The sequence below is a fragment of the Echinops telfairi genome, unplaced genomic scaffold (assembly GCF_000313985.2).
Source record: "Echinops telfairi isolate 266 unplaced genomic scaffold, ASM31398v2 ScPeMD7_7469;HRSCAF=8507_0, whole genome shotgun sequence".
Taxonomy (NCBI): Eukaryota; Metazoa; Chordata; class Mammalia; order Afrosoricida; family Tenrecidae; genus Echinops; species Echinops telfairi.
In genome coordinates, this window is record NW_022111372.1 from 39088709 (window position 1) to 39116343 (window position 27635).

The 27635-nt window shown below is 50.6% G+C and overlaps 1 protein-coding gene across 4 annotated transcripts in view; it reads left to right on the forward strand.

Annotated features, from left to right (window-relative positions):
- Positions 1-24953, forward strand: part of ADARB1 (adenosine deaminase RNA specific B1) — a 94671-nt gene extending 69718 nt beyond the window's left edge. For 2 of the 4 annotated variants that reach the window (XM_045284465.1, XM_045284466.1), the window contains exons 8-10: positions 2544-2725; positions 20012-20146; positions 21461-24953. In XM_045284465.1, coding sequence (XP_045140400.1) covers positions 2544-2725; positions 20012-20146; positions 21461-21699 — 556 coding nt within the window. In that variant the 3' untranslated portion in view covers positions 21700-24953. Of the gene's footprint in view, positions 1-2543; positions 2726-3313; positions 3407-20011; positions 20191-21460 lie in introns of those variants that run through there. The other 2 variants (XR_006679516.1, XM_004696890.2) reach the window with 2 other exon arrangements.
- Positions 24954-27635: the final 2682 nt, after the last annotated feature.

The following is a 27635-nucleotide window of genomic DNA, read 5'->3' on the forward strand; positions in this document are numbered from 1 at the left end:
GTGGTAGCGTCTGACCCGCCGATCAGGTCACAGCCTGATGATGCTTCCTTGTGGGCACGGCCTTCTCCTGAGGATCCTAGGGACTCCTGTCTTCCTCCCTGGCTGTGGGACACACTTGCTCTGCTACACATCCTGTTGACAAGCCTCATGGGACCACACTGATGGCAACCAGAGCCCTGGATGTGCTTCCACCATCGCTGGGCCCACGAGACTTTTCACCCACCAGCCTGTGTCATCCTGCGTTTGGTATCACTGAGTGGCTACGTGAATCTAAAGAGGAATTTATGGACTAATATTGGACTTATGGTCTAATACCAGACTTGTGGGCTTGATCTTGACTGGGCTGGGATATTTTCTTAATATATAGTTACTCTTTGATATAAAGCTCTCGCTTACACACACGAGTGTCCCTGGATTTGTTTCTCTAGTCGACCCAGATAAACACAGACATAAATGTATAAACGCCATAGAAGAAAAGGAGAAAAGCAATGGGACCTTGGGTTAACCAACGTATTTTCAACACAACACCAAAAGCACTCTCCAAGAAAGAAAAAATGATGCATTCAACTTCAGAAAAGGGGAACGTCTTTTTGAAAGACACCTTTAAAAGAGTGAGACGACAAGTCAAAGGCTAGAGAAAAGTTTGTAAACCATGTACCTAATAAAGGAGTAGTGTCCACAACCTAAGGAGTCCTAGTCGGTTAGGCCATGGATTGCAAACTACAAGGTCGATGGTTCACACCCACCTACCCTCTGAGGGAGAAAGCAGCAGCTGTCTGCCTCCATCAAGATGTGCTTTTTTTGTATCCACAATATATGTAGATTCTAAAAATTCAACACGAAGGGAAAAAATAGGCGATTTTCAAAAAGTGGGGCTGGGGCACACTGTTTGAACAGACACTTTGCCCACCCAGATAATGGAGATCTTAAGTAGACACGTGAAAAGATGCCCAGGAGCTTTGTCATAGAGTTGGTGCTGACTCAACAACAGCCTCACGGGTGCCAGCTTGACTGCCTTCCAGGAGCGCTCAATGGCCGATTGTTTTCAGAAGCAGGTCTCTCCAGGCCTTTCTTCCACTGAGGCTCCTAGGAGCTGATCACATTAACCGTGTGCACCAGCCAGAGAGTTCTTCGTCGGTCATTGGTTGCTGTTACTGAAGACCCCGTATGACCGAAGAGGACTGCCCCATCGCTTTCCAGCTGAAATCCTTACGAAGCAGCTCGCCGGTCTTTTCTCCCTCCCAGTCACTGGTGGTTTCAAACTGCCCACCTTCCTACTAGCAGTGAAGCACTCTAACCAACGCGCCACTAGCGCTTCCTGTTCTGAAGAGAGCTCGTGAGTGATGGAGGTGTCCTTGTTACTTAAAGCTTTTGGCCCGCACTTGAGAACAGTGTGGAGGAGTACAGACCACACCATGGGACGGGCAGAAGTAGGGTGTGATTTCAGCCGTCCATGTTCAATGACTAAACCACGGCTATGGAGTCGGGCCCCAATTGAAGCCAGTAAAAGGCTTTGAGCACAGACGTCTGGAGGTGTCATGTGTGTCCAGAGCATCTCTGGAGAGTGACAAGGGAGTCTTTTCCCCCCATGCCCTGTGCATCTCTTCATTTGTATTTTGCTGGTTAGAATAAATGGTAACTGTCAGTACATATTTGCTTTGTGATTTTGGTGGGCAGTTCTAGAGAATCAGTGAACTCAGAGAGGGGGCAGATGAGAGCCAGCAGGGCCTCACCTGGTACGGATTGAGTCTTTCTAACTTGTGAGCTCCTGTCCTGGCTGGCCGCTGGTGATGAGGAATGCTTGCTCAGTGCAGCTGTCAATGAAGATGGGATTCGTCCTCTTGGCCCCATTAGTAGTGCATTGGTTCACGGATAAATTCCTTAGACCTAAACTTTGGGAGGAGTCCACCAGTGCTTCAAACATTTGAAGCACTTGGCTGCTAACTAACAAAATGGAGGTTCTAATCCACCTAGAGGTGCCTCAATAAACTTTGGTGATCGCCTTCTGATAGGTAGATTAAAAACCCATTGCATCACAGTTGTCACTAACCCCAAGGTCAGCGGGTCAAAACCACCGTAAGCTGAGGCTTTCTATTCTTGGAAAGATCCATTGTCCCGGAAACCCACCTGTCCGGGACACCCGGGCTGCAGTGCTCTGTCCTGCAGGGTCGCCCTGACTAACGACTGACTTGATGGCAATGGGTTTGAGTTTACGGAGCAGTTCGACTTCGACACACACAGGGTCGCCCGAGTCAGCGTCACCAGCAACTGGGTTCTAATCTTCAGCTCGTGTCACTGTGGCAAAGATTACCGCCAAGAAAGATGGCCCCACAGTTAAAAAGCTCTTTCAAGTAGATAGTTTGTCCTTTAAAATTTAAAACTGCCAGATCAGGTTATCTTCATGACTTCCCGTTGTGTTATTCCGACTGGCCGAAGCTTGCACAGAACCAGCAGTACGCTGTGTGAGTACCAGACTGTGTCGTGGGTGGGATCTCAGGTAGAGATGCAGCTTTCCCCTTAAGCGTGTGCCTCCTTCTCCTCAGGTGGAACGTGGTGGGCATCCAGGGGTCTTTGCTCAGCATTTTCGTGGAACCGATTTACTTCTCAAGCATCATCTTGGGCAGTCTGTACCACGGGGACCACCTCTCCAGGGCCATGTACCAGCGCATCTCAAACATCGAGGACCTGCCCCCGCTGTACATGCTCAACAAGCCCCTGCTGAGCGGCAAGTATCCCAGAACGAGTCGTGCGAGCTCGGCCACAGCCCTGGGTCACATGGACGATCCAAGTCCTTACGGATTGAAGAACACACTTAGGGAAGCCACTCTGTTACTGCCAAGGAAGCACCAGCCTTTCTCTCTAGAGGGGCCCACCAGTGATCCCTGGCCACTTAGGGGGGTGGGAGAAGCCCATCTCTAGAGCCTGGAAGTGGAAGTTAGTCTGTGTTGCGGACTGGAAACCTTGCCTGGGCTTGGCACCTCTCTGTCTTCCCTTCAGCCCACACAGTGCATTTGAGTCTCCCAGCCCCCCTCTCAGCCAGAGACTTCTCTGCAGGGGGGCTTGTGGGAGCACCACCTTTCCAAGGCCAGCTTCGTGTGAAGCTGACCGCCAGTGCCATCTCCCCTTACTGCCTCTGAGCTGGTTGTCAGTCAGTGACCTGCTGCCACCAGGGGAGCCCTCCACGGGCACTGGGGACACGGTGCCCAGCCTCCCTCCTGGGTGTGACACAGACATAACAAATTCACAGTAGCCGGTGTCCGGTGGTGTCCTGCACCCATCCTTTAAGACATACGTTGCTTTTTATTTTTTATAGCATTTCAGTGGCTAGCAGTGCAGTGAGCAAGAGATTTTGAATTCAAGGGTCCTATCTTCTAAGCTCACCCTTATTAAGAAGGACGCTGTTAAGGTATTTTCTTCCTTTTAAAAATACTGCCCTACTTACCTTTTTGAAGTTCAAAACTAACATCATAACCCTGAACTAAATGCGTTTCTGCCTGGTGTGCGTGTGCTCGCTCTAATGGTGCCTGGTGACTGGCAGCCTGCTCCGAGGGTACCCGTGAGGTTCTGTTCAAGAGCATGGCTGCCAGGGGTCGGGGGCAATCAAGCGTTACAGGTCCCTAACCCCAGCAGTGGCTTTCAGAACAACGACAAAGAACAACACTCACACTTGTTGGTAACTCCAGGTCTGTGGAAGGTGCACTAGTGCACAGATCAAATGCATTTCCTTCGTCCTTGATGTATGACTTTCTCATGAGTCAAAACGTGACTCCCCCCCACCTATTCTGTAAATTTTCTACTTGGAAGCAGAACGCTGGTGTTGAAACTAGTGGCAGTGTTGGGTAAGCGGTGAACTGCTGATCGCTTGCTCAGTGGTTCAAATCCACCAGCCATTCCTCAGGAGAAAGGCAAGGCTGTCACTCCCATGAAGATTGAGAGCCTTGGGAACCCCAGGCAGGGTTGCTGTGAGTCAGAAGCCACCCATGGCGTTGGGCTTGGTTTGGGTTTTGTGCTTGTTTGAAGCAGACCACATGTCGTCGGGGCTGTTCGAAAATCGTTGACCGTGCTTTGTCGGTTGGCAGTGTTTGCAGCCATAACTGGAATCTAAAAAGACAAGATCATTTTTCGTAAAATAAATATCCTTAAAGATTCAAAGAACTCATTTGTAAACTTCAAATGTATGTGATATATATATGACATACATACATGGCTAGAAAAAGATATTGAGAAGCACTATTGGCAAGATGGTGGCTTAAAAATTATCAACTATACTTCCTGTTTTACAGTGTACATGTAGTGTAAAAAGGAGGGAGCCTACCCTTTATCTTTCCCGCCCTGATTTCACCTCTAACCCCTACTTACTGCCATCAAGTTCATGTCAACGTATAACATCCCTATAGGACAGGATATAACTGCCCCTGTGAGTTTCTGAGACCATCAATCTTTGTGAGAGTTGAAAGCCTTGTCTGCCTCCTTTGGAGAAGCCGGTGGTTTCAAACCGCCGACCTTGCAGTTAGCAGCCCAACTTATAACCACTGCGCCACCAGGCCTTCTCATGTAACAACGTCCAGTCTAAAGCAAATACTGTTTGTTGTGTTACCAACCCAAGTATCACTCAGGATGGCTGGTGAACAAAGACAGAGTAGGTGAAAAGGAAAGAGGTAGGCTGACCAGCATATTGCCAAGGCAAGCTCTCAAAAACGGGGGTTTGCAGCTAGACTGCCTACCAGGAAGTAAATTGAGGCGATCCTGACTTTGTAGGTGACTTCTGAGAAGTGGTAAGAATCTGCGTTAGAGCTGGGTGACTGTTCTTGGCCAGGAAGGGCTGGTAGGACTTGTTGCACAGCATTGGGTGGGTTGGTCTGGTGGCATTTACAGAGATGTTTTTGTTGTTTGACCAAAGTTCTTTGGCCTTGGGGTTAATGTTGAGACTGTTCTTTCTGTGCATGCTCAGCAGGCCAGACCTGGTTGTAACTCCTACTCCCTGTGCTGTGTTGTCTTCAAGGAACGTTTCTACTTTCCTTCTCTGGGTTCTTCCATTGCAATGGCCACACAGACCTCAGGGACGAAATTCAGAGGGTTTTTAAAGGAAGTTAACAAACTAATGCCAGCGAGAAATTCTCGGGATCATTGTTTACCAGAACATGTTACTAGTTCTGTCAGCGCTGCTAATAGATGACCCTTTAGGAGCATACCATTTGCTGGAAGCCTCAACTCAAAGGCATTCAGCTCAAGCTCCCGGGGTCAGCAAACCCAGCTGGAGGCACCCTGCTGCACAAAACTCCTGCACAAAATCCCTCAGCTTTCCTTGCTCCCTGGGCTGAGATGCCCACCGCTGTGTTCTGCGCTGGGGCTCCCGGTTCTGCTGCAGCTCCTCGGATGGTTTAGCTGTCTTCTGGAGCCAGGAGGGTCACTGAGCAGGAATCTCAGGTCCTGAGGACTCGCTCCACTCTTGGCTTTTGCTGGTAATGGCATCCCTCCTCCTGCTTCTCAGAGGCCTCATTTTGTTTTGTTTTTAATCATTTTATTAGGGACTCATACAACTCTTATCACAATCCATACATACATCAGTTGTGTAGAGCACATTTGTACATTTGTTACCTTCATCATTCTCAAAACATTTGCTCTCCACATAAGCCCCCGGCATCAGCTCCTCATTTTTCCCCTCCCTCCCCGCTCCCCTCTCCCTCATGAACCCTTGATAATTTATAAAGTCATATCTTACACTGTCTGACATCTCCCTTCACCCACTTTTCTGTTGTCCCTACCCCAGGGAGGAGGTTATATGTAGATCCCTGAAATCAGTTCCCTCTTTCTACCCCACCCTCCCTCCACCCTCCTTGTATCGCCACTCACACCACTGGTCCTGAAGGGATCATCCGCCCTGGATCCCCTGTTTCCAGTTCCTATCTGTACCAGTGTACATCCTCTGGTCTAGCCAGACAGACTTGCAAGGTAGAATTTGCATCATGATAGTTGGGGGGAGGAAGCATTAAAGAACTAGAGAAAAGTTGTATACGTTTCATCGTTGCTACACTATACTCTGACTGGCTCATCTCCTCCCCACGACTCTTCTGTAAGGGGATGTCCAGTTGCCTACAGATGGGCTTTGGGTCCCCACTCTGCACTCCCCCTCATTCACAATGATATGATTTTTTGCTCTTTGATGCCTGATAACTGATCACTGCGGCACCTTGTAATCACGTAGGCTGGTGTGTGGGCTTTGTTGCTTCTCTCAGAGGGCTCATTTTATCCACTCCAGGAACTCCGCTCCCAGCGACGCACAGGTGAATCCTGTCAGTAACGTCCCGCACCTTCTGACCAGACCCCTGCAGGGCAAGGCTGTTGGTGGGAGTGAGAGACTGGCTAGAAGAGCCACACTGAAGAGTTCACTGCCCTGGCAGATCCTCTCCTAGGAGGAAAGGGCTCCAAAGAGACATGGGGGTGGTAGGTGTGTGTGTGTGGTATGTGTGCTGTGTGGGTGGGTGTGGTGAGTATGATGTGTGTGTGTGTGTGTGGTATGTGTGGTGGGTGGGTGGTGGGTATTGTGTGTGTGGTTGTGTGTGGTGGGAATGGTATGTGTGTGTGTGTTGGGTATGGTGTGTGGGGGTGGTATTTGTGGTGGGTGGGTGTGGTGGGTATGGTGTGGTGTGTGTGTGATATGAGAGTGTGGGGGTGGTATGTTTTGTGTGTGTGTGTGTGTGTGTGTGTGTGTTGAGTGTGTGTCCCAGCCTTCTGCCTCATTGCTGCTACTGTGGTTCAATGTTAACTTGACATCAGGTCTGTCTAAAGTATTTTGTTTTTAGATAAATGCTTTATTTTGGAGACAGTGAAACAGTGATTTTTGGTTGCTTTGTTCTTTTCCTTTAAAATCGTTCACATCTCCAAAGTGAATTGTTTGGGGGCAGACAGTGGTAGCCTGAGACCTAGGAGGGCAGGGGAGAAAGCCACTAGCAAGAGTTCAGGCACCAGAGTACCGATGGGAGGGCTGGGTGGGTGTGTACTGGGAACCAAGGAGGCCCCCGGTTGCCTGGAGAATGTTCATGTAGAGCAGAGGTTCTCAGCCTTCCTCGTGCCGCGACCCTTTAATACAGCTCCTCATGCTGTGGTGACCCCAACCACAAAATTGTTTTCGTTGCTACTTCATCACTGTCGTTTTGCTACTTATATGAACCGGACGACCCCTGTGAAAGGGTCATTCTACCCCCAAAGGGGTTGCGACCCACAGGTTGAGAACCGCTGCTCTAGGACGAAGAACATCGTGGTGTTCCCAGAGCCGGAGAACCGGGCAGGGAGAGCTCAAGGGAAGGATGCTGATGGACTGAAGCAAAGGCTTGAAACTTGCTAACGGACTGAAGCCCTGACATTTAAAAGGTACCTGGAAAATGACACAACCAAGACCTTTGGGCGATTTCCTCCTAGCATGTGTGTGCCCATGCTATGTGTACCTCTTTGTGCCCACCCTTTCATCCTAAAGAGTCTCCCCAAGCTGAGGAGAAAACGCCCTCTCAGGACAACACACGCATCGCCGTGTCCTTGGGAAGGAACACGTCCACACGACTCTTCACAAGACAGACTGACGGCAAATGCTAGGATTAACGGAGTAGAGCAAGGTTTCATACAAAGCAGGGCTGATGGAAAGAGAATGTTTAATAAGCACCGAACGACAGGCATACGATCCTTGAATGTCAGGAGGATGACAGTGAGAAGATGGGCCTTCTCCGCATGCAGCGCGTGTCCTCACGTCAGTAGGACGTCTGGGTGGCGAGCAGCGGTGAGTGGGAGCCTCTGCTGGGTGCGCGCCGACGCCTTCCCCTGGGGGTGTCGGGTCACCTTGGCCTCACTTTGGCAGTGGGAGCCTATTAGTTCCCTCTTATCCTGAGAATTTCAAATTAGTTTCACATCCGCACTTTCCAGGCTCCAAACCCATTCCAGCTTCTAATTTACACCCATGGGTCCCTGGAGTGTGAGGGCCTGGGCTGCCCTAGTTTGCCATTGGAGGCTCGCGCGGGGAGGGGGGGTGGGTCGCCGTGTGATGGCTCCCAAGGCCTCAGTGACAAAGACAGCTTGACCCAGCGTCACTGGGTGCAAGTCCCCATGGTGCGGGTTTTACCGGCAGACAAAACATTAGCAAAGCAGGCAACACGGGGGCATTAGGTGCTAGTGCGTCGGTGTGGGGGTGGGGACACTGCTGGGGTGACAGAGACAGGTGGCAAAAGCTGAACATGATGGCAAAAGACAGGTGGGGGGTCGCAGGGTGGAGGGGATTGTCCCTTGTTTCTTCTCTGCTGTCCAAAGTAGAAAATAGTACACCGCCCTGCTGGTAAGAATCCATGTCAGGGAGCTTCCCAAATTTGGTGGGGAAATAGGATGAAAAGATATGGAATCTTTCCATGCACCTTCTGAAGCCCCTCATGCCAACCGTGTTATGCGTCGCTGCCCTCTGTTCCCGTTCATGGCGACCCCGTGGGTGGAGCTATGCCGTGTCCCTGGCTACTGTCTCAGAGCTAGCCAGACCGGTCTTCCAAGGAGCCCTAGCCGGGGACCCAGGCTCCCAGCCTTTCAATTACATGTTAACCACGAACACCACCCAGGCCTCCTGGCTTTGAGGAGACTGTGAGCATGCATTGTGGGTAAGAACACACATCTGGCGTGTGGGCAGAGGAGGAAGACAGTCCTCTCTCTCTTTGTCCCCAGTGTGGGTGGAGGGATAGCCCTGCCGTGCATCAGTCTCTGGAATAGTAAAGGTGGAATAGTAAAGGTGCAGAGTCTTTCTTCTTTCCCTCTTCTGCCTTCACTTGCCTGTGTTTTCTACCTGGGGAACCCTGGTGGTACAGCATCCTAAGCACTGTGCTAATACAAGGTCGACGGTTCAAACCCACCGGCCACTCCACAAGAGAAAGATGAGGTTGCCCTGTAGGGCCACGATGAGTCAGAAGTGGGTCGGTGGGAGTGGGTGTTGGCGTGCTATTTTCCTGTTGTGTTTTTTTCCTTTTGTTGGCTAGAATAAGTTGTCTTTATTGTTTATTCTCACTCATGGTTTGAAGGTTTTAAATCATATATCTGCTCTAGTCTTGGCTACTACTAACTTTTAGGCCAACATATTTAAACCACTGTAATTGTTTGTTTTCGATTCAAGAACTAATCACTATCTTTAACATGGACGGGAGCTGCTTTTCCCAAAGTTCCATGTTCCTGGCATCATAACTAGAAGCAGGAATGCGTGCACGTCTGCGCTCTTTCTGCCCTGGACCCATTGTGGGAGAGTGGCTCGACTGGGGCGCCAGCGTGCTGACGAGGTTTTCGGTGACAGCACTGCGCCTGGAGAAGAACTTTCCTGTGCCTGGAACCTCTGCGAGCCTTCCTGAGGGACGAAGCTCCCGGGCTGGGCGCTCCCGAGGGAGAATGGGAGTAGGGCGGTTGCCGCTCTCGGGTGTGAACAGAAAGGGCCAGTTTGAGCGATGGAGAGGAATGCCCTTGTAGCATGTTCTAAACACTAAGGTCCTGTGGAATGCGGACTGCTTGCTTTTTGTCCTCGTTGTGTGAGACAGTGCCCGAGAGTTAGCCTGTTTCGTTGATGAAGATTTCTCATCAGAGTAAGTGTGATGTTTCATTGGGTATTGTTTACAGACCACTTGCTGCAGCAGACATGGTCTCTGTCCCAGCTCTGTACGAGACTTCTTGCCTACGCCCCATGTTGCCCAGAGCCCCCTGAGGAAAACGGCCTCTCATACCTTTTACAGGGGAGATGGCTGTGCAGCTGGCACCAGACCAGCAGACTCAGCACTGGTTAACAGCCCCAGAGCATTTGTGCCGGCAGCAGCTCTTCGCCACCCCATACTCCTGCCTCCTGCTGAGGGCAGCTAGTGCCCGCCACTCCTCTCTGGACTGGTTTCCCCAGTGCCCGGCACTCCTGTCCACCCCTACCCGGAATTCCTTTCTGTTCTCTCACCCGGGATGATCCCAGTGTGAGGAGGGGCTTGATTAAACAACAGGTCTGGGTGGTCCCCTGGGAAGCAGAGGCTGAGGGAAGATCTCGGTGGATTCAAGTGCCCCTTGGGGCCAGATTGCCAATGCCAGACATGTCACTTCCTGGACTAGGACACCCACGTGCCTTTGCAAGTGGTGTTTTAACTTGAATGAAAAATAAACAAAATTAAAAGGTATGAGGGGACCCCAGATTGGGAAGATCCTGGTACCCAACCTGGGACTGGTGGACATCCTGGACGTGGCGTGTCCCCACTGGTCAGGAAACCCCGAGCCCAGGGAGACCTCGTATACTTGACCTGAGACTAACCTCCACTTGGCCCGACTGGTTTCACTTACTTGTCTGGTCAGCTGAAACATTGCCTCTTTGCCCCAGTAACTGGTAGTTGTGACTGTTGAGCCAGTTCCACAGCAATTCAGCAGCCTCTGCAGTGCCATTGCGTGACATTGACTACACACTTGGAGCTGTGCATCCGACCCCACCCTCCTCTTCCAGCTTGTTCCTCCCCATGAACATGTATTTACTGCCTACTAAGGAGCCCTAGGAACCCTGGTGGCATAGTGCTTGTGCATTGAGCTGGTATCCACAAGGACAGCAGTTCAAAACCGCCAGAGGCTTTCTAACCCCTTAAAGAGTTACCGTCTCAGAAATCCACAAGAGAAGGTCTACTCTGCCCTATGGGATCACTGTGAATGGGATCAGCTCCATGACAGTGAATGAAGGAGGCCTGTGGGGTAGTGGTTACTTGGTGAGTGCTAAGCACAGGGTCAGTGATGTGAACCCACCAGCTACTCCCAGGGAGGAAGATGAGGCCGTTTGCTCCCATGAAGATTAAAGTATCAAAACTGAAAGGGGCAGTTCTACTCTCCGATAGAGTAGATGGCAATGCCTTTAGGTTTCTGTAGTCGCCCTGGTGGCACTCTGAATTAGGCATTGGGCTGCTAGCTGCTCAGATACACCAGCTGTTCCAGAAAGATGAGACTGCCTGCTTCTGTAAAGATCTGTAATCTAATTGACCTGTATGGGATCTGACCAAGGAACCCCAAGATAGGGCCCAATACTATGGGGTGGAATTGACTCGATGGCAGTGGGTTTAGATGTGTAGGGCTTTTGTTTGTTTGGTTTTTGGCTTAAAGCTTCTAGCTAATCTTTGTCTTGTTTTTGCGCTTATTATTGTTTCTGCATGTCTAGCTAGATAAGATAGGCAGGATAAACAATTTGTAGGAGAAAACTATGGGACAGACGATTCCCGGGGGACATGGCAAACGGGGAGGCAGGAGAAAGGAAGCGGGTGTCAACCAACCCAGGGACAAAGGAACAAAAAGTGATCTAAAATCTGTGGAGAGAAGGGCATAGGATGCCTGGTGGGGCTTAATCAAGGACATTGTAACCCAGAGGAATTACTGAAGCCCAAATGAAGGCCGAACATGATGGTGGGACAAGAGGAAAGTAAAAGGAAACAGAGGAAAGAACAAGGAGGTAAAGGACACTTATAGAGGTCTAAATACAGGCATGTACATGTGTAAATTTATATAACAATAGGGAAATAGGTTTATGCACTTATATGTTACGTATTAAGGTAGCAGACGAACATTGAGCCTCTACTCAAGTACTCCCTCAACGCAAGAACACTTTGTTCTAATAACCTTGCTTTCTGTAATGCTCACCTTCCTGACACAATCACTGAAGACAAAATGGGTGCAGAAGCAAATGTGGTGAAGAAAGCTGATGGTGCCTGGCTATCAAAAGATATAGCATCTGGGTCTTAAAGGCTTGAAGATAAACAAGCAGCCATCTAGCTGAGAAGCAACAAAGCCCACATGGAAGAAACACACCAACTTGTGTGATCATGACATGTCGATGAGATCAGGTATCAGGCATCTAAGACCTAGAACAAAAAAATCACATAAATGTGAACTGGGGGGTTGGGGGGTGGAGTGGAGACCCAAAGACCATTTGTAGACAATAGGACATTCCCTTACAGAAGGGTCACAAGGAAGATACGAGCCAGTCAAGGTGCAGTATAGCACCGATGAAGCATACAACTTTCCTCTGGTTCTTTAATGCTTCCTCCCCTCCCCACTATCATGACCCCAATTCTACCTTACAAATCTGACTAGACCAGAGCATGTACACTGCTACAGATAGGAGCCTCAAACATGCCCAAAACACAGGGAATTCAAGACAGATAAACCCCTCAGGACCAAGAATGAGATTAGAGATACCAGGAGGGTAAGGGGGAAGTGAGGGGAGAAAGGGGGAGCCAATCACAAGGATCTACATATAACCCCTTCCTAGGGGCATGGACAACAGAAAAGTGGGTGGGCGAAGACAGCAGTCAGTGTAAGGCATGGGAGGAAAAATTTTATATATTATCAAGGGTTCATGAAGGGGGCAAAATGAGGAGCTGATATCAAGGGCTCCAGTAGAAAGAAAATGTTTTGAAAATAACAGCAACCTATGCACAAATGTGCTGGACACAACGGATAGATGTGTCGATTGTGATAAGAGCTGTACGACCCCCAATACAGTAATTTTTTAAAGTTTCTCATTAATATTTCAAATTGCTGGAGCCCAGAGTCCTGGTGCTGTAGTGGGCAATGCTCTAGGCTGCTGACCGCAGGGCAGCAGTTCAGAACTACCAGCAGCTCCTTGGGAGAAAGGAGGCTTTGTGTGCCCATGAAGAGGTCCAGTCTCGGAGCGCGGCAGGGCGGTTTTACCCAGCCCTGTGGGGTCAGTGTGAGTTGGAATTGCCTTGGTGGGTGTGAGTTTAGTTTTTGGTTTGGTGGCGCAGTGGCCAAGGCCTGGGCTGCTAGCCTATGGGTCAGCAGCTTAAACTCAGCAACTGACCTTTGGGAGAATATTGCCTTTTGTTTTTTTCTTAACCAAAAATTAGAACGAAAGTCTGCAGGTTGCCTCGCTCGTGTGTTAAGTGGCAGGCTGCCTCACAGCTTTTCTGGGAGAGGCCCCGGGTACATGGCTCACCTCTCCGACTCCAGTGCTACGCTCGGGGTCTCTGAGAACTGCACCTCACCCCCAGCCTCTTCCCGACAGCCTGTTTCTTTCGCTTTTTCAGTGTAAAGACTGTGTTCAGTAGAGATTGTAAACTGCACATTTTCTTGGATGCAGTAACAGGTGACTGATAATTCCCGTGGCACAAACCCATAATGACCCTAAAATATCTATAATAATCATCACATGTACAATTCGTTTTGGATTACTCTGGCATGTGAGCTGGAGCCAACTCACTGGCCACTGGTCTAGTTAGTGTCTGAGGAACCTGCTAGAAAATGTCTCAGCAGTTAGAAAAAAACCAGTAATGCCATCTCTTCTAAGTTTACTGTAGCAATTATTAGACCAACTCACAGTTTCTCTTGATTTTTGTTTGAAAAGTTCTGATTCAGCACACTTAATTTATAACAACAGAGGGGCTCTAATTACCAGCCAAATTGTCCCTGTTTTTATTGGTTTCTGCACCGTGGCCTATGATTAACTCATTACCCTAGTTCTCGCTCTGCAGCCTCGGGAAGGCAAGCTGCTCCTCGGTGTCAGTCCCCAGGATAGCGCTGGCCCTGGGGGCTGTGGGAAAGTGCTCTCGCGACCACATAGGGCTTTCTGCCCCAGAAAAAGCATACGGCTCACACAGAACCTCGAGCTAGCTGTTTTCTTCTTTGCCTTAGTTGCTGCATTTTTGCTAAAGACAGCGCTTTATTTAGCTAAAACGTTTTACAAATGGTACGTTATGGCCTTACGTTTGATACTTCATTGACCATTTCTCATGGTAGTGTCAGATTTTGTGAGATTAAGGTTGAAGTCTCTTTCAGCAGTAATCCATTATCCTTGTCACGGAGAAGGAGTGGGATTGCAAGGTCACATCAAATGAGCATCATTCGTTTTTCATAAAAGGTTCCAATTCCATTATGGTCAGATCTTCCTGAACAGACCACATGTACCTAAGCATGTTGCAGCCCCTACCTCCAAAAGTAAGTCCTCTGGCTCTGCAGGTACTTCAGTTATTGTAATGTTGGACACTTTCCTGGGGCCGCCGCCTCCTACACAGTGTGAGGTCTGGGATCCACATGAAACCTCACCTGCGTGCCAGGCAGGTGCTGAGGCGGATTGGATGTGCTAGTAACAGGTGCCAGAGACCCAAATGCCACTAACAAAACTGTCGATGGAAAAGGCCAGAGCATAAGACCAGTCATGTGCTGGTGGCCGCCAATTAGTAAAATGAGAAAATGGTGATCGAGGGCGTAGGTTTAACTCCTCACAGCGCAGTGTGAGACCTCATGGCCCAGTAGCTTCTAGGGGGCAGGACAGGTGCTTCCTCCCTGGGAATCTCAACTATGGTGAGGCTAGCCTAACCCTAGTGTGTGGCTATGGCCCACCTGGCCCTAAACAACCATGGAAGGATGTGCTGGTTTTGAACAACTAACAAGAGGAGCTGGATCTTTGCTGATCGTTTTCTCCATATGGACTTTCCTAGGAATCAGGTACATAAGCAGAAGCAGGCAGGAGAAACCTCACTTCCTACTTATAAATCAATATTTTTATTCAGGGAACAACACAAAGAGAAAATATATATGAGAAAAGAGAACTGACTCTAAAGGAACTAGAAATCATTTCAAGAAAAGGATATACATAATAATGATTTACCTTATTGGGATATGGGAAGTATTTAGTAAGAACTAAAATCAAATATGTGGGAAAGTCTGGAAATATTCATCCAACATTACGCTGTCTGAGAGCTGGTATTCACTTTTATTGGTATTAGACATATGGCAGTGAAAAAGCAGAACTGGAACTTGCGATTCTAATGAAGGTAGAAGGGAAGTATAGATGATTCGAATAATCTCAAGCAATCTGGAGAAAGAAGGTATAAAATAATGAGAAAAGAAAGTTGAGGGGTCTAGAAAATGTATCTCAAAGGCCCAATACGTAGCGAGTAGTGTTCCAGATGTAGAAACAGAGAAAACAGACTGGGGATCATGACAGAAGGAAACTTCACAGTGCTAAAGAAAACCATGCGTGCTCAAATTTAAGCCATCACAAGTATTACAGACCAGGTGGGTGGACATGGAGGAGATCCATGCCTAGCCCATCTTGATGAAAATCCAGGACGCCAGAGAGAAGCCGAACTCAGAATCATGGAACACACTCGGCTTCCTGGATAGACCCGTCAGGCCTGGAGAGGAACTCACCCCCTTGGCTCAGGTTTTCAACCGAGCAATACTTGGCTTGTATTTTTAGAATGAAAGGCAGGAGGCTTGCCGGGTGGCTTTTTGTGGGGAGAGGGAATGAGCCAAACATTGGGAAATTAACACTACTTTTTGCCTCTTGCTTACATTAAAAAAAAAAAAAAAGTTTATTTCTTTTTAAAAGCAAACAATTACACTAAAAACCTAAAATGAATATCAGATTTACATAACATTTTCCAGAATCTCTGGAAGACAGAAATCAGGGGTGCAATGGCGTCCCCATTCTGAGGGGGAAAATATTTTTATAACATCATTTCATATGCATTCAAATATTAATCAAGCTTTAGTACAAAGTGGTAATTTTAAGATATTTAAGGATTCAGAAGATTTTTCTGCAATGAATATTTTTTGTCAAAAGAATTACATAGTTGTGTGTCAACTTGACTTGGCCATAATTCTCGGTCATTTGAGCGTTATGCGGTTTGACCTTCTGTGAAGCTTCTTGCTTGAGCTGTATCCTGAATCTGGCTTGTCATCTGACCGCCAGTTCTTTGGACTTGAACTAGTGACCTGCCCTATTGCCTACCAGTCTTGGAGTTTGGTAGCCTCTATAGTCTGTGAGCCAGCAGCCTGATGTCTGATCCACAAGTGTGGGACTTTCCAGTTTCTTTTACCACATGAGCTATTTCCTTGATATAAGTCTCTCTCTCTCTCTCTCTCTCTCTCTCTCTCAATGTGAGGTGGTGTTTCAATCTGTAATTAGGTGTCATTGAGTAGCTTCCAATCCATAGGGACTCTATGAAGAACAGAGCGAACAACCGCCCAGTCCTCTGTCATCTGCAAAATTGTTATGCTTGAGGCCATTGTTGCAGCCACTGTGTCAATCCATCTCCTTAAAGGTCATCCTCTTTAGTAGCCCTTCCACTTCACCAGGAGCCCTGGTGGTGTAGTGGTTGTGTGTTAGGCTGCTCACTGCAGGGTCAGCAGTTCAAAATCACCAGCAGCTCCTCAGGAGGATTTGTGTGGGTTTTTTCCCCATTGCGTTGTAATTCATATTAAAGGCTGCAATCCTTGATCTTCATCAGCAAGTGCTTCAAATCCTCCACTTTCAGCAAGCAAGGTTGTATCACCTGCACATCACAGATGTATAGTAAACCTTCCTCCAGCCCTCATGCCACGTTCTCCTTAATACAGTCCAGCTTCTTATTTGCTCTGCATACAGACAGACTGAATCAGTATGGTGGGAGGATACAACCCTGGCACACATCTTCCTAATTTTTTTAAAGGTTTTTTTTGAGGGGGTCTTTAATTTTGCTTTATTTATCTTTTTATCATTATATTGGAAGCTCTTACATAAATAACATCCCGTAATTCACTCACACCAAGTAGTACTGTACAATTGCTACCACAGTCAGTTTCAAAACATTTTTCTCCTTGAACTTCTTGATATCAGTTCCCCTTTATCCCCTCCCTCCCCCATGTCTCCCCTCCCCTTTTTTTGCGGCATCTTATACCATCCCATATATCCATTCATGTACAATTCTGTTGTTCACTCCTAGAGTGGGGTTACACAGTCTTCAGTGCTATCAACTCCCCCTTTCCCTCCTCCCCCCACTTCCTGTTCCCTCAGGGAACCATTACTCTGTTACTCTTTCTAAAGTACATCTTCCTGATTTTAAGCCTTGCTTGTTCTGTTTAAACGACTCCCTCTTGATCCATGTATAGGTTCCACATGAGCACAATGAAATGTCTGGAATTCCTATTCCTCTTGATACTATCCGTAGTTTGCTTTGACCCCTCCCTCCCTCTCTCCCTCCTTCCCTTTAACGCTCTCCCTTCCTCCCTCCTTTTCTCCTTCCCTCCCTCTCTCCCTCTAAACACATACACACACACTGCAGAGGGCAGGGAGGGGGGCAGACAAAAAGTATCGCCCACCACAAAATCATAGGAATTTTTATGAAACAAAAATTAAAAATGTGAAATTACTGTTTCTCAAAATATGCTTCATCTATGTCTATACATTTCTGAAGGCAATGTTTCCAACTCTCTAAACCAGCAGTTCTCAATCTTCCTAATGCCGAGACCCATTAATACAGTTCATGTTGTGGTGACCCCCCCAACCATACAATTATTTTTATTGTTATTTCATCACTGTAATTTTGCTAGTGTTATGAATTGGGTGACCCTGTGAACAGGTCATTCGACCCCCAAAGGGGTTGTGACCCACAGGTTGCGAACCGCTGTTCTAAACCATCCCCAAAGAATTCTGTGGTCTCTGATTCACTCCCCATCAAACAGCAGTTTTAGGGCCCTCCCACCCTCCCATTGCCCTGGAGTCCAGTCTGATCATCACAGCCTCTGCAGGTTTCTGAGGCTGTAAACCTTTATAGGAGCATCAGCCTCATCTGTCTCCTTCGGAGAGCTGGTGGTTTTGAACTGCTGACCTTGTGGTGCCAGGCCTCCTTTTTGAGGAACCTCAAGGAAATCAAATGGTGTCTTTTTCAATGTTCTTTGAGTTTAGGGAATGGGGGAAAAAATCTGAGGCGGCCAAATCAGGGCTGTATGGAAGATGGAGTGAGGTTTTGCTACCTCAGAGAGTGGACAGGTGCTTAACGAGACGCCCTCGGCTCCGGATGCCATACTCTTCATACATGCAGCTCCTAGATTACTTGACTGGCACCCAAATGGAACAACCATGGTGAAAGGAAGTATGTCTATGCAAGGGCTTCAGAAAATTCCTAGGAAAATTCTGTTATCTCTCCATTCCCTTTCTCATCCACTCTGAAGCTTCCTGGTACATGTTACCAAAACACACGTTCACACCAGCATTCTTCAAAACAATAGAAACAAAAACAAAACAAAATTTTTTCAAAACAAAAGATAGAAACCATGCGGTAGGTAAGCCTCCTGTGGTACGTTCATGAAGTGAGCCCGGTGCAGCCACGAGGTGGAGCAGAGCAGGGCTCTCTGCACACAGTGTGGTCTTGGCTGAAATACTCCGGAATCTGCCCGAGTTACAGAGAGGGCAGAACGGCATTGTGGGTCCCCTTGGGAGAGTGTGAGATAGTGGGATGATGGGCGGGGGGTGAGGGGGCGGGCCAGCATGCATGCCTCCATGCGCCCTGCTTCTGGACACTGTGTCCACTTTGTGAGCCTCGTCACATGGTCAGTTCCACGTAGGTTTGTGTGTGGTAGGCTTCAGTAACACCTGTGGGTACAGTCAGGTAAGGCTCATGTCTTACAGCAGTGATTCCGTCCTGTGATTCAGACTCTTCCACTCCAGCTCAACACTTCCCTGCAGTACAGTACCTGCCCCGGGGCAGCCTCCTGGTCCCTGAATTACAACTCATTCGATCGTTGGAAGCCCCATTGACTGCCTAGAGGAGGCGAGGGGCAATCGCCATTGCTTGGTTTTGCTTGAAACCGAGAGACTGGGATTCCTGTGGACGTCCTGGTGGACATGCATGGCCTCACCGGAGGCAGCCTCTGAGGACTTGCCAATAGGAACACATCAGCCCCGTGATGGAAAGACAAGGAGACTGACCTGTGAAAAACTAGCTTGCATCCTGTCAGTTCCAAGCCCCAGACTCCACAGGGTTTCCAGTGACTGGATTTGGGGTTGTGGGTCACCAGACCTCTCTTCCAAGGCACCTCTGGGTAGACTCGAGACTTCAAACTCTTGGTTGTCAACCTAACACACTCACCGTTTGCACTGCCTGGGGACTACGGAACAGTCTCCAGTTTCTTATTTACCTTTGGTGATTGTATTTCTTTAACTTGCACTATTGAGTATTTGCGGACTGGAACTTACTTGACCTTGAATCTAATTCCTGTAATTGGCAAATTCTATACTGGCCTTTTAGAAGTATTATATAAAACAAGTAGTGCCAACAGCAACTGCTAGGTAGCTGCAGTGCACACCGTGGTGTTCAGGAAGACTCCATAGGTGGCCACGGTAACAAGTAGTTACCGTATCAAGCTAGTGACGTGTTTTGACAAGTCATCTTTGTGGCTGGATGCGTACTTTATAATCTGCAGTGGTCCCATAACCAACGTCATTGTTCTTAAGTGTCCGCCGCATGCACTGTAATCCATCGTCAGAGTCCAGTGAATGGCCAGCTCTGTCGGTTATAGAATATTTATTCCCTATGGATGCTGACTGTACCCAGACACAATCTGGTCCGCGTGGCATCGTAGGCACCCAAATTGATGTCAAAGACCACCGTCCTGCGTTTCCACATTCCACCTGAGCTTGTGGCTTGATGACAGCCAGGAAGGAATGTCAGGTCTCCACATCCGAGATTCTGTCACACCATGTGGCAAAGGAGCCTCAGGTGGCCGACACAGCCTCTAGGGACGCACGGTCCATGTCCCACACTGCCTTTCTCAGCTGCACTTGGGGCAGGCACAGGAGCACTGCTTCGTCTCCATGGGACACTCATCACCCTGCGGTAGTGCCCTTAAACAACAGCACATACTGCCCCCCACTTCAGGAGGCTAGAAGCCCTCTCGGCAGGTCTCGCATTCCTAGAGGGTAGCCCCTACCCCCTTCCTCTTTCCTTGGCATCTGCACAGCCCTCCCATGGCGTCTGTTCCCCACCCCCACCTGTCTCCCTGCTGCGCAGAAGTGATTAGACCTAGAGCCCACTTGTTCATGTATGGCCTCGTTAACGTTACAAAACGCATTTCCACACAGGGTCACATCCACAAGCCTTGAGATCCTGACACATTGGGGGGGGGGGCCGTGGGGCACAGTTCAGGTCCTCAAGGCGGGTCCCCAGCCCTGCGCCTGCCAGCATGGCCTCACTCGCTGTCTGCTCTGCCCCAGGCATCAGCAATGCGGAGGCACGGCAGCCAGGGAAAGCACCCAACTTCAGCGTCAACTGGACGGTGGGCGACTCGGCCATCGAGGTCATCAACGCCACGACCGGGAAGGACGAGCTGGGGCGTCCGTCCCGCCTGTGTAAGCACGCCTTGTACTGTCGCTGGATGCGCGTCCACGGCCAGGTACTGGGCCCCCCGGCCCGCCCCCGCCCGGCAGCGGTCTGCTGTGCGCCCTGCCGCCCCTTAAACCGCCCTTAGCAAAGAACTAAAGCGGCCCCCTGAAACCTTGCCGTTTCTGGGGGCTCTTGGAATAGAAGCTGGCCCTGGCACTTCCGGCCTTGAGCCCCCATCTCACAAGCCCCGCCCAGAGCGCAGCCTCTGCCACGCAGCTGGGGTGAACGCACACTTCTACGGTTCTCCCGAAAGCCCTCTGGGCAAGGTTGGAGACCTTTTTTTTTTTTTAATTTTAAAAATAACTTTATTGGCATGTAACTCACATCATACAATTTAACAGTTCAGTCATAGTTTTTGATACTCAATATATTATTTGTTTTTTACTATTGTTTTATTATGACATATAGGCATGGTTATGCTTTGTCTTTTTTTAATCATTTTATTAGGGGGTCGTACAAGTCAACACAATCCGTGCATACATCCACTGTGTCAAGCACACCTTTTTAACAGCAGGGCCCTGTCACATTGTGACGCAGGATCAAGTGAAGCCAGGCTGGCCACTGGGGCAGGGGAAGGGGTGGGGCCGTAGCACACTGAGGACCCAACCCACGTGGGGTCATGACCCTTGTTCCAGGCTCCCTGTGCTGGCCTATGCCCTCCCATGGCCCCCCAAAGTGGCAAGGGGAGCTCTTCTCCCGTGGCCTCCTCTGTGGCCACGGCAGCCCACGGCGGAGTCCTGTCACCATGGTGCAGTCCCGCATGTCCTCCTGCAAGTCCGAGAAAGTGCGCCAGCCAGCCACATTTGGGTGTGACAGCATGTGCACACACTGGTGGTGCACATGGGGATGCGTTTAGCAGTGATAGCATAAGCCATGGAATTCACACCAACCGTGGAGCACGTCCCAGAGCGCCTCTCAAGACCAGATCAAACATGCCAAAGCTGTGTGTCAGTTCCAATGGTAGCAACCCTGTAGGACAGAGTCGAACTCTTCCGTAGGGTCTCCGGGACTGCCGCTCACACTGAAAGCTCTCTGCCTCCTCCGGCTCCTGAGGAGCTTCAGCGGCGGACTCTTGGGCTAGCATCCACCATACCTCTAGGGTGCTCACCTCACCGTGCTGCTTGGAGGTGATGAATTAAAAGAGAGAGGGGCTCCATGATGTTTTATGTGGCATTGACCCCCAGCCCTACACGTCACTGTTTGAATGTCTCACTCAGTGTGGTTTCGCGTGCTGCAGTTAACTGCTTAAGCAGCTGCAATTCTCTCTCCTTCTCCGGCAGGTTCCCACAAGCTTAATGCGCTCCAAGATCACGAAGCCCAATGCATACCACGAGTCCAAGCTGGTGGCCAAGGAGTACCAGGCGGCCAAGGAGTGTCTGCTCCGAGCCTTCATCAAGGCGGGGCTTGGGGCCTGGGTGGAGAAGCCCACAGAGCAGGACCAGTTCTCACTCACCCCCTGACCCCACAAGGGTCGGGGGGTGCCAGGCGCCTGAGTCGGGGTCCGGCGTCTCACACCTGACCCTGCAGGACGTGACATACCGGGGGCATCAGGGTTGGCACCCTCACCCGGCATCTCACACCGAACCCAGTGGGGTAGTGCAGGGGGACATTGGGTCCAGCCCTTCCCACCTGAGCCTGCAGGGCACAGTGCTCTGCCACAGGCTCTGGTGCCCTCCCTGCCCCTCCCTAGCAGAACCTCCCCTTTGGAATCGCCCAGTGGCCGCTTTGTTCTTAGTTTATGTTTAGAAACCGAGTTCTACTGAGTAGGGCTTCCTTACACTTAGGAAAATAGGAATTACTTTGTGTGAAACCCTTGAATAAATAACTTATTCAAAGCTAGGAATGTGGTTTATCAAATAAGAAGTAATTATGCCAGGTCAGTCCCCGCTGCATTATTTTAATCTCAAAACAAAACAAGTGTGTACAGGTGGAGGAGGGTTGGCACTAGCAGTAGGGAGTAGCAACCTAGAAGACTCATCACCCGTGTCCAAGGTCAGTCCCTGTCCCCCTAGGTACTCACTGGGTTAGTTGTCCTGTAGGCTGTATAGACCTGTCCCGGGAAACGCCCAGGATGGCACCTGACCCTGGGACCTCATTTGGCACAGCCGGGCGCCAGACCCTCGTAACCTCCAGCCCTGTCTAGAAGCTTCTGTGCCCCTCATCGGATTGTACCTTGGAGACATTCACCTGCTTTACTTCCAAATAATCAAAGGCGAAGGCCCATCCAGGGATCCGCTGGCCACGCATCATGGACACGAGCAGCTGCCCAAAGAGCTTTACGAGAAGGAGCGCTAGTCAGCGAGCAGGCGGCCCTTCTTGGGACACACCACTGAAGGCATGGTTTTAAACTCTCTGTTTGACCTCGTCAAAGACGCGTTTGAAAAGCCAGAGGGTCCAGGCATGGAGGCGTGTGAGTTGCATGCCACCGGGCAGGGCCAACCAGAGGCCCTCGGCATGGTGACACTGGGCCTGTGTGGAGCTTCGGTGGTGACTAGGGACAAGGAAGGGGTGGCGGTGGGGTACCCACTGCACACTGGACGCCCCACAGAAGGACCCACCCCCGCCTCTGGGGGAGACCGCCTCATCTATTGCCCCCACTCAGGTTTAGAGAGAAGCCATGGAGAAGGGGCCCTGCTGGCTGTGTTTGCCACCTAAGGGTGTGGTTCTGGGGTTGAGCTGGCCTGCTGCCACCCACAGGGTGGGGTACTGCCCTGTCCTAGGGAAGGGCCAGGCAGAGCAACCCCTGGTCACCATCATGGCCTGGCCCTGAGGATACATCTGAACCTCTGCCCATGTGGACCCAGGCACCCTGACACTGCCGGCTGGGGACCCCAGCCAGCCCACATCTGCTCTAACCAGCAGCCCCTCCACCTTGGTGCTGGGGCCTGAGGCACCGGCCTGTGCGGGTGGGCTCCCCACAGGCGGGGGTGGGGAGGCCTTGCAGGCATGTGTTTTTACTCCTCTCTATGAGATCATATTTTTTGTAATGGGATGGGAGATGGACTTAGTTTTTAATATATATCTATATGTATGGGTTTTATCTGGGGAGTCCAGTGGAAATAGACTGTGTGCACACACCACTGGGCCCCAACCCCCCACCCTGGGGGAGCTGTGGGCAGGAGCATGTCATCCCACCTGGGAAGGGGGAGCCTTGTCAAGCACCCCTCTGAGGGACCACTGCCTGTGAGGCCCCCTTCCTTCTCCGCGGCCCCACTGGGCAGCTGGGAGAGGCAGGCAGTGTGCTGAGGGGCAGGCCTGGGATGGTGCAGCTGGAGCAGCTTATCTGGGTCAGCAATAGGGCAGCCCCTCCCCTCGGGTCTGCCCGGGGACCAGCTGGACATGGAGGACACTGACAGGCCATAGTGTTGGGGCGCCCCTGTGCACACTCTCCCCTTACCAGGAGGTTGGGGTCTGTGGGAATCTGACAGGACTGAGAACTTTACTTCTTGAGGAAACAAGGTTGAGGGCATCTGAACAAATGAGCCGGGAGGATTGCCTGTTGTCTTGCTGCTTCAGCTAGACCAGGAGCATGTGGACCCCCGCCTTCCTCAGCAGTCCCCAGAGGCCCCTCTGGGTGGCCGGGAGCAGGACCACAGGTGGGCCAGGAAGGTCAGCAGGTTCAGGAAGTGTCAGGTGCCCGTGGTGCTTCTCACCTGGCAGGGCTTCCTGGCTGGGAGCAGATGAGGCCCAGGCCCACCGCGGGACAAAGAGCGCAGCTCTCACCCCCAGGCTTTCACTCTGAGGTACCAGTCCAAGCTTGGGGTGGGGTGGGTGGGAGAGTTGTTAGTTAAAAGCACTCGTTCTTCAATGTACAGTTCCACATCTCTCAAGATCGTCGTTGGTCTAGAATTCACTCTTGCTCACTCATGAACCGACTTTACAGCCGACGCTCCCTGCCAGCGGGCGTGTTCGGGCTGGGGGCCCAGCCCTGTGCCCGGGGGAGAGACAGGGCAGATGGAGGAAGTAGCGGAGCCAGCCAGGCGGGCTGTGCTCTCTTCCCCCATTCAGAAAGGAAACAGGACCCATGGGGGACCATTTCCCTTTCTAGAACTATGTCACACACACAGGTGTGCCCACCATTGCTTCGGTGATCCAAGAGACATAAACTCACCACTTTCTACCTGTGAACTCTGCGGGTTAGAGCATCCCTCCCTGTCTCGTCCTATGTCGGTCCCAGACTGAGCAGGGCAGGCTCCGTGTTGAGTGTGTGTCCCTGTCCCCTCCACCGTCATGTGGCAGCTCCCCCTGCAGGTATGAGGTGCCCGGTCCGTCCTGCTCCCGAGGCTGGGCTGCGGGATTGGGGAAACTGCTCTCCTGGGGCAGGAGTAAGTGGAGGTGGGTGCACTGGCCCCTCGGTGGTTTCAGGGTGTGTTCGCTTTCTCAGGTCTGGCCTGCCCCTCTGCAGGTGGCTGGGGGTGGGGCGGGGCGGGGGGCTTGGGGAAGAGCTGGCGGCAGCTCTTGGGGACATGCACATGAGGAGGACAAGCACAGTTTACAGAACTTGAAGGGAGCCGCCCGAGGGATTGGCTTTCCAGGCCTTTCGGTTACGCGCCCTGTAACTTGGTTTTAGAATCTGAACGTTTTCTATGAATTGACCCCACCGGGGAACTTGTCATGAAGCAGCTGTGCTCCGTGTCTCTGTCTGTACATGTGTGTATATACACCGCGCCGCCTGCATGAGCCGCCTCCACACGAGACCAGCCAGACCGAGCATGAGACTGTCACATGTAGACAGGGCGGAGACGCTGTCAATAAAAACACCTTGTTTCACTACTGCTGTGTCCCCGATGTCCTTGCTCTCTCCAGAGTCTGCCTCTTCCCAGGCAGGCCTGGGACAGGGCCCGGCCAATGGGGTTGGGAAAGGAGGCTTTGGGGGCTGTGTGGCCTTACGGCAGAGGCCAGCTAAGGGAGCTACAGGTTCCTCTGTCTGATCCTGCCCTCAACTGTGACTCCAGCCACCCACGCCAGGTCGTCTCCATGTCTGTGTCACCCTAGCTCCTCACCACCCCCAACGCTGCTGCTCACAGGGCCACCCCAGTCCCTTACACCAAGGGTACGTGGGTAAGTCAAAAAGTAGGGCTACAAACTCTTAGAACCCTTTGTGAAGCAGAAAGGTAAGCACAATGCAAAGCTCTTGCTTCTTGACCCATCTAGTTCTGCACTCTGAGGGCTGAGTCCCGGCCTCTCCTGCCCTGCTCCCAGGGGGACCTGGTGACACACCGCACACAGATTAGCAGCCTTGGGACACTCCGATGGTGTTCTTTTCCAGTGTCCTCTGAGTTTGGGAAGTAAAATAAATCTCAAAGGGGAAGAGCGGGGTGATAGAGGACATGGGAATTAGGTGGACGGGCCCTTTGTCAAGGAGCAGGCGCAGTGTCGCGAGGGGCACAATGCCCCAGGGCCTTGGTTTTTTTTGTCTCACCGATGCAGTTTCCCATTTAAAAGAATTTTTTTCTCACAAGCCCCTATGATCATCCTGCATCCTTTGAGAAAAATTGTTGAAGATGCCCTTTTGACATCCACCAAAACAAGCTTTGTAGCACACACACACACCACCCAGCCGACCTCTCGGCCTTGGGTTTCACCGGCCAGCAGATCCCTTGGAAGCCAGTGCTCTGTTGGGGCCTTGCTGTGATGCAGACAGAGCCAAAGTTTGACCGAGAGAGCCCGTCTCAGCCTCCCTCTGGCCACACAGACACGTTAAAGCACGCGTTGTGTAGCATGAATGGGCTCTGGTCATGATAGCTGCCGGCCTGAGGGTTCCAATGACGTACATGCTCAGCTGCCAGCTAAAAGGTTACAGGTTCAAGTGTACCCAGAGGCACCTCGAAAGAGAGGTCTGGCGACCTGCTTCTGAAGAAGCCCCTGTACACCTCATGGAGCGCACTGCCACGCTGACCCAACGGCCACTGGCACTGGACCCGTGGCAATAGTGCAGCACGGTCGCATGAATTGTGTGTATGGCAGGCTGGGGGAGGGGCTGGGCTGGGAGGCTGGCAGCAGAGGAAATTACACAGCTTCCCAGAGTGTGCCGCCAGCTCTAAAGGGACAATGGTAAAAGCTTAGGTGAGTTGTCACAGTTAAGTGAAAGTCCAGGTCACGTGAGCAAGGGGACCCTGGAAAAGAACCTTGACACCCGCTGTGGCTGACAGGCTACATCGGATAAAGACAGCCATCGAGCCAATGCCAGCTCAGAGAGCCCTATAGGACAGGGCAGAGCTGCCCCTGTGCGTTTCCGAGGCTGACATCTCAAGGGGGTAGAACGCCCGCTCAGTCGGGATGTGTGGGTACCAGGAACGATGCAGCCATCAAATCATACTGCAGAGCTGTTTGTGTTTTGGAAGGACTCTTGTTGGACATTTGGTGGGAAATGGGTTACAAAGCTGTGTTCATACTCCCTGATTGTAAAGAGAACGCTCCCGGACACGGGACAGCCCCAGGAAGTGTCTGGTCTGAGGGTGGGCTGTGGATGGTGGGGCTGAGATACGCTTCACTTTGTTGGTTTTCCTGTTTTTCAAGCATTGCCATAATTGTTTGATGATTTTTTAAAACCTCAGGGAAATGCCATGGGAGGTCAGAAATCCTGCATAATTACAAATTAGTGCCTTCCTGTGCCTCTCTATGCAATGGGTACGAATATGGATCTCTTCTAGTCAGTTGGCCCAGCAGCTGTCTTCAGAATGTCTTGGCACAGATGAGTGAGTGCTTCCAGGGCTTCATCAGCTTGTGGAAACATTGGTATTCCATCAATTCCTGGAGCCTTTCTCTGTCTGTCTGTCTTTTTCTTCCTGGTTAATGCTTTCAGTGCAGCTGAACTTCTTTCAGTCCCATGGGTCCCTGCTCAGATGCTACCTCCTGAAATGGCAGGATGTCAACGGGTTCTTGGTATACGGACCCTGCGTATTCTTTCCATCTTTTGATGTTTCCTGCCTCATTCAGAATTTTGCACATAGAATCTGTCATTGTCACGCTCGAGGCTTGAGGTTTTCTTTTGTTTGTTTTTTAATTGTTTTATTGGGGGCTCGTACAACTCTTATCAGTGGAGTCCTTTATAAAATGTTAGCGTCAACATAAGAGAGGACTGATACATTGGGGAGCGGAGGGGGCCGCTCCACTCAAGACTTACGTGAGGTTCGCACTCCTGTGCCTGCATTAACCCTGCTTCGAGACAGGGCTATTCTTCTGTCGTGTATATGAAGCCATACCAGAGCAAGGTGGGTCCTAAACCTAATTCCTTCGGTGTGGTGTCTTACACAAAAGACAGACTAGATGCTGAGAGCCCAGGGGGTGGACAGGCACCAAAGAGCAAAGGGCCACTAGGGACTGACAGACAGCAGACTCTAGGAGAGAGGCCCACAAAGGGACAACACAGGGTCAGGACCCTAAATCCAGGCCCCTTGTCTCCCAAAACTAAGGAATTGAATTCCTATTCTTCAAAGTCACCACTTGTGGGCT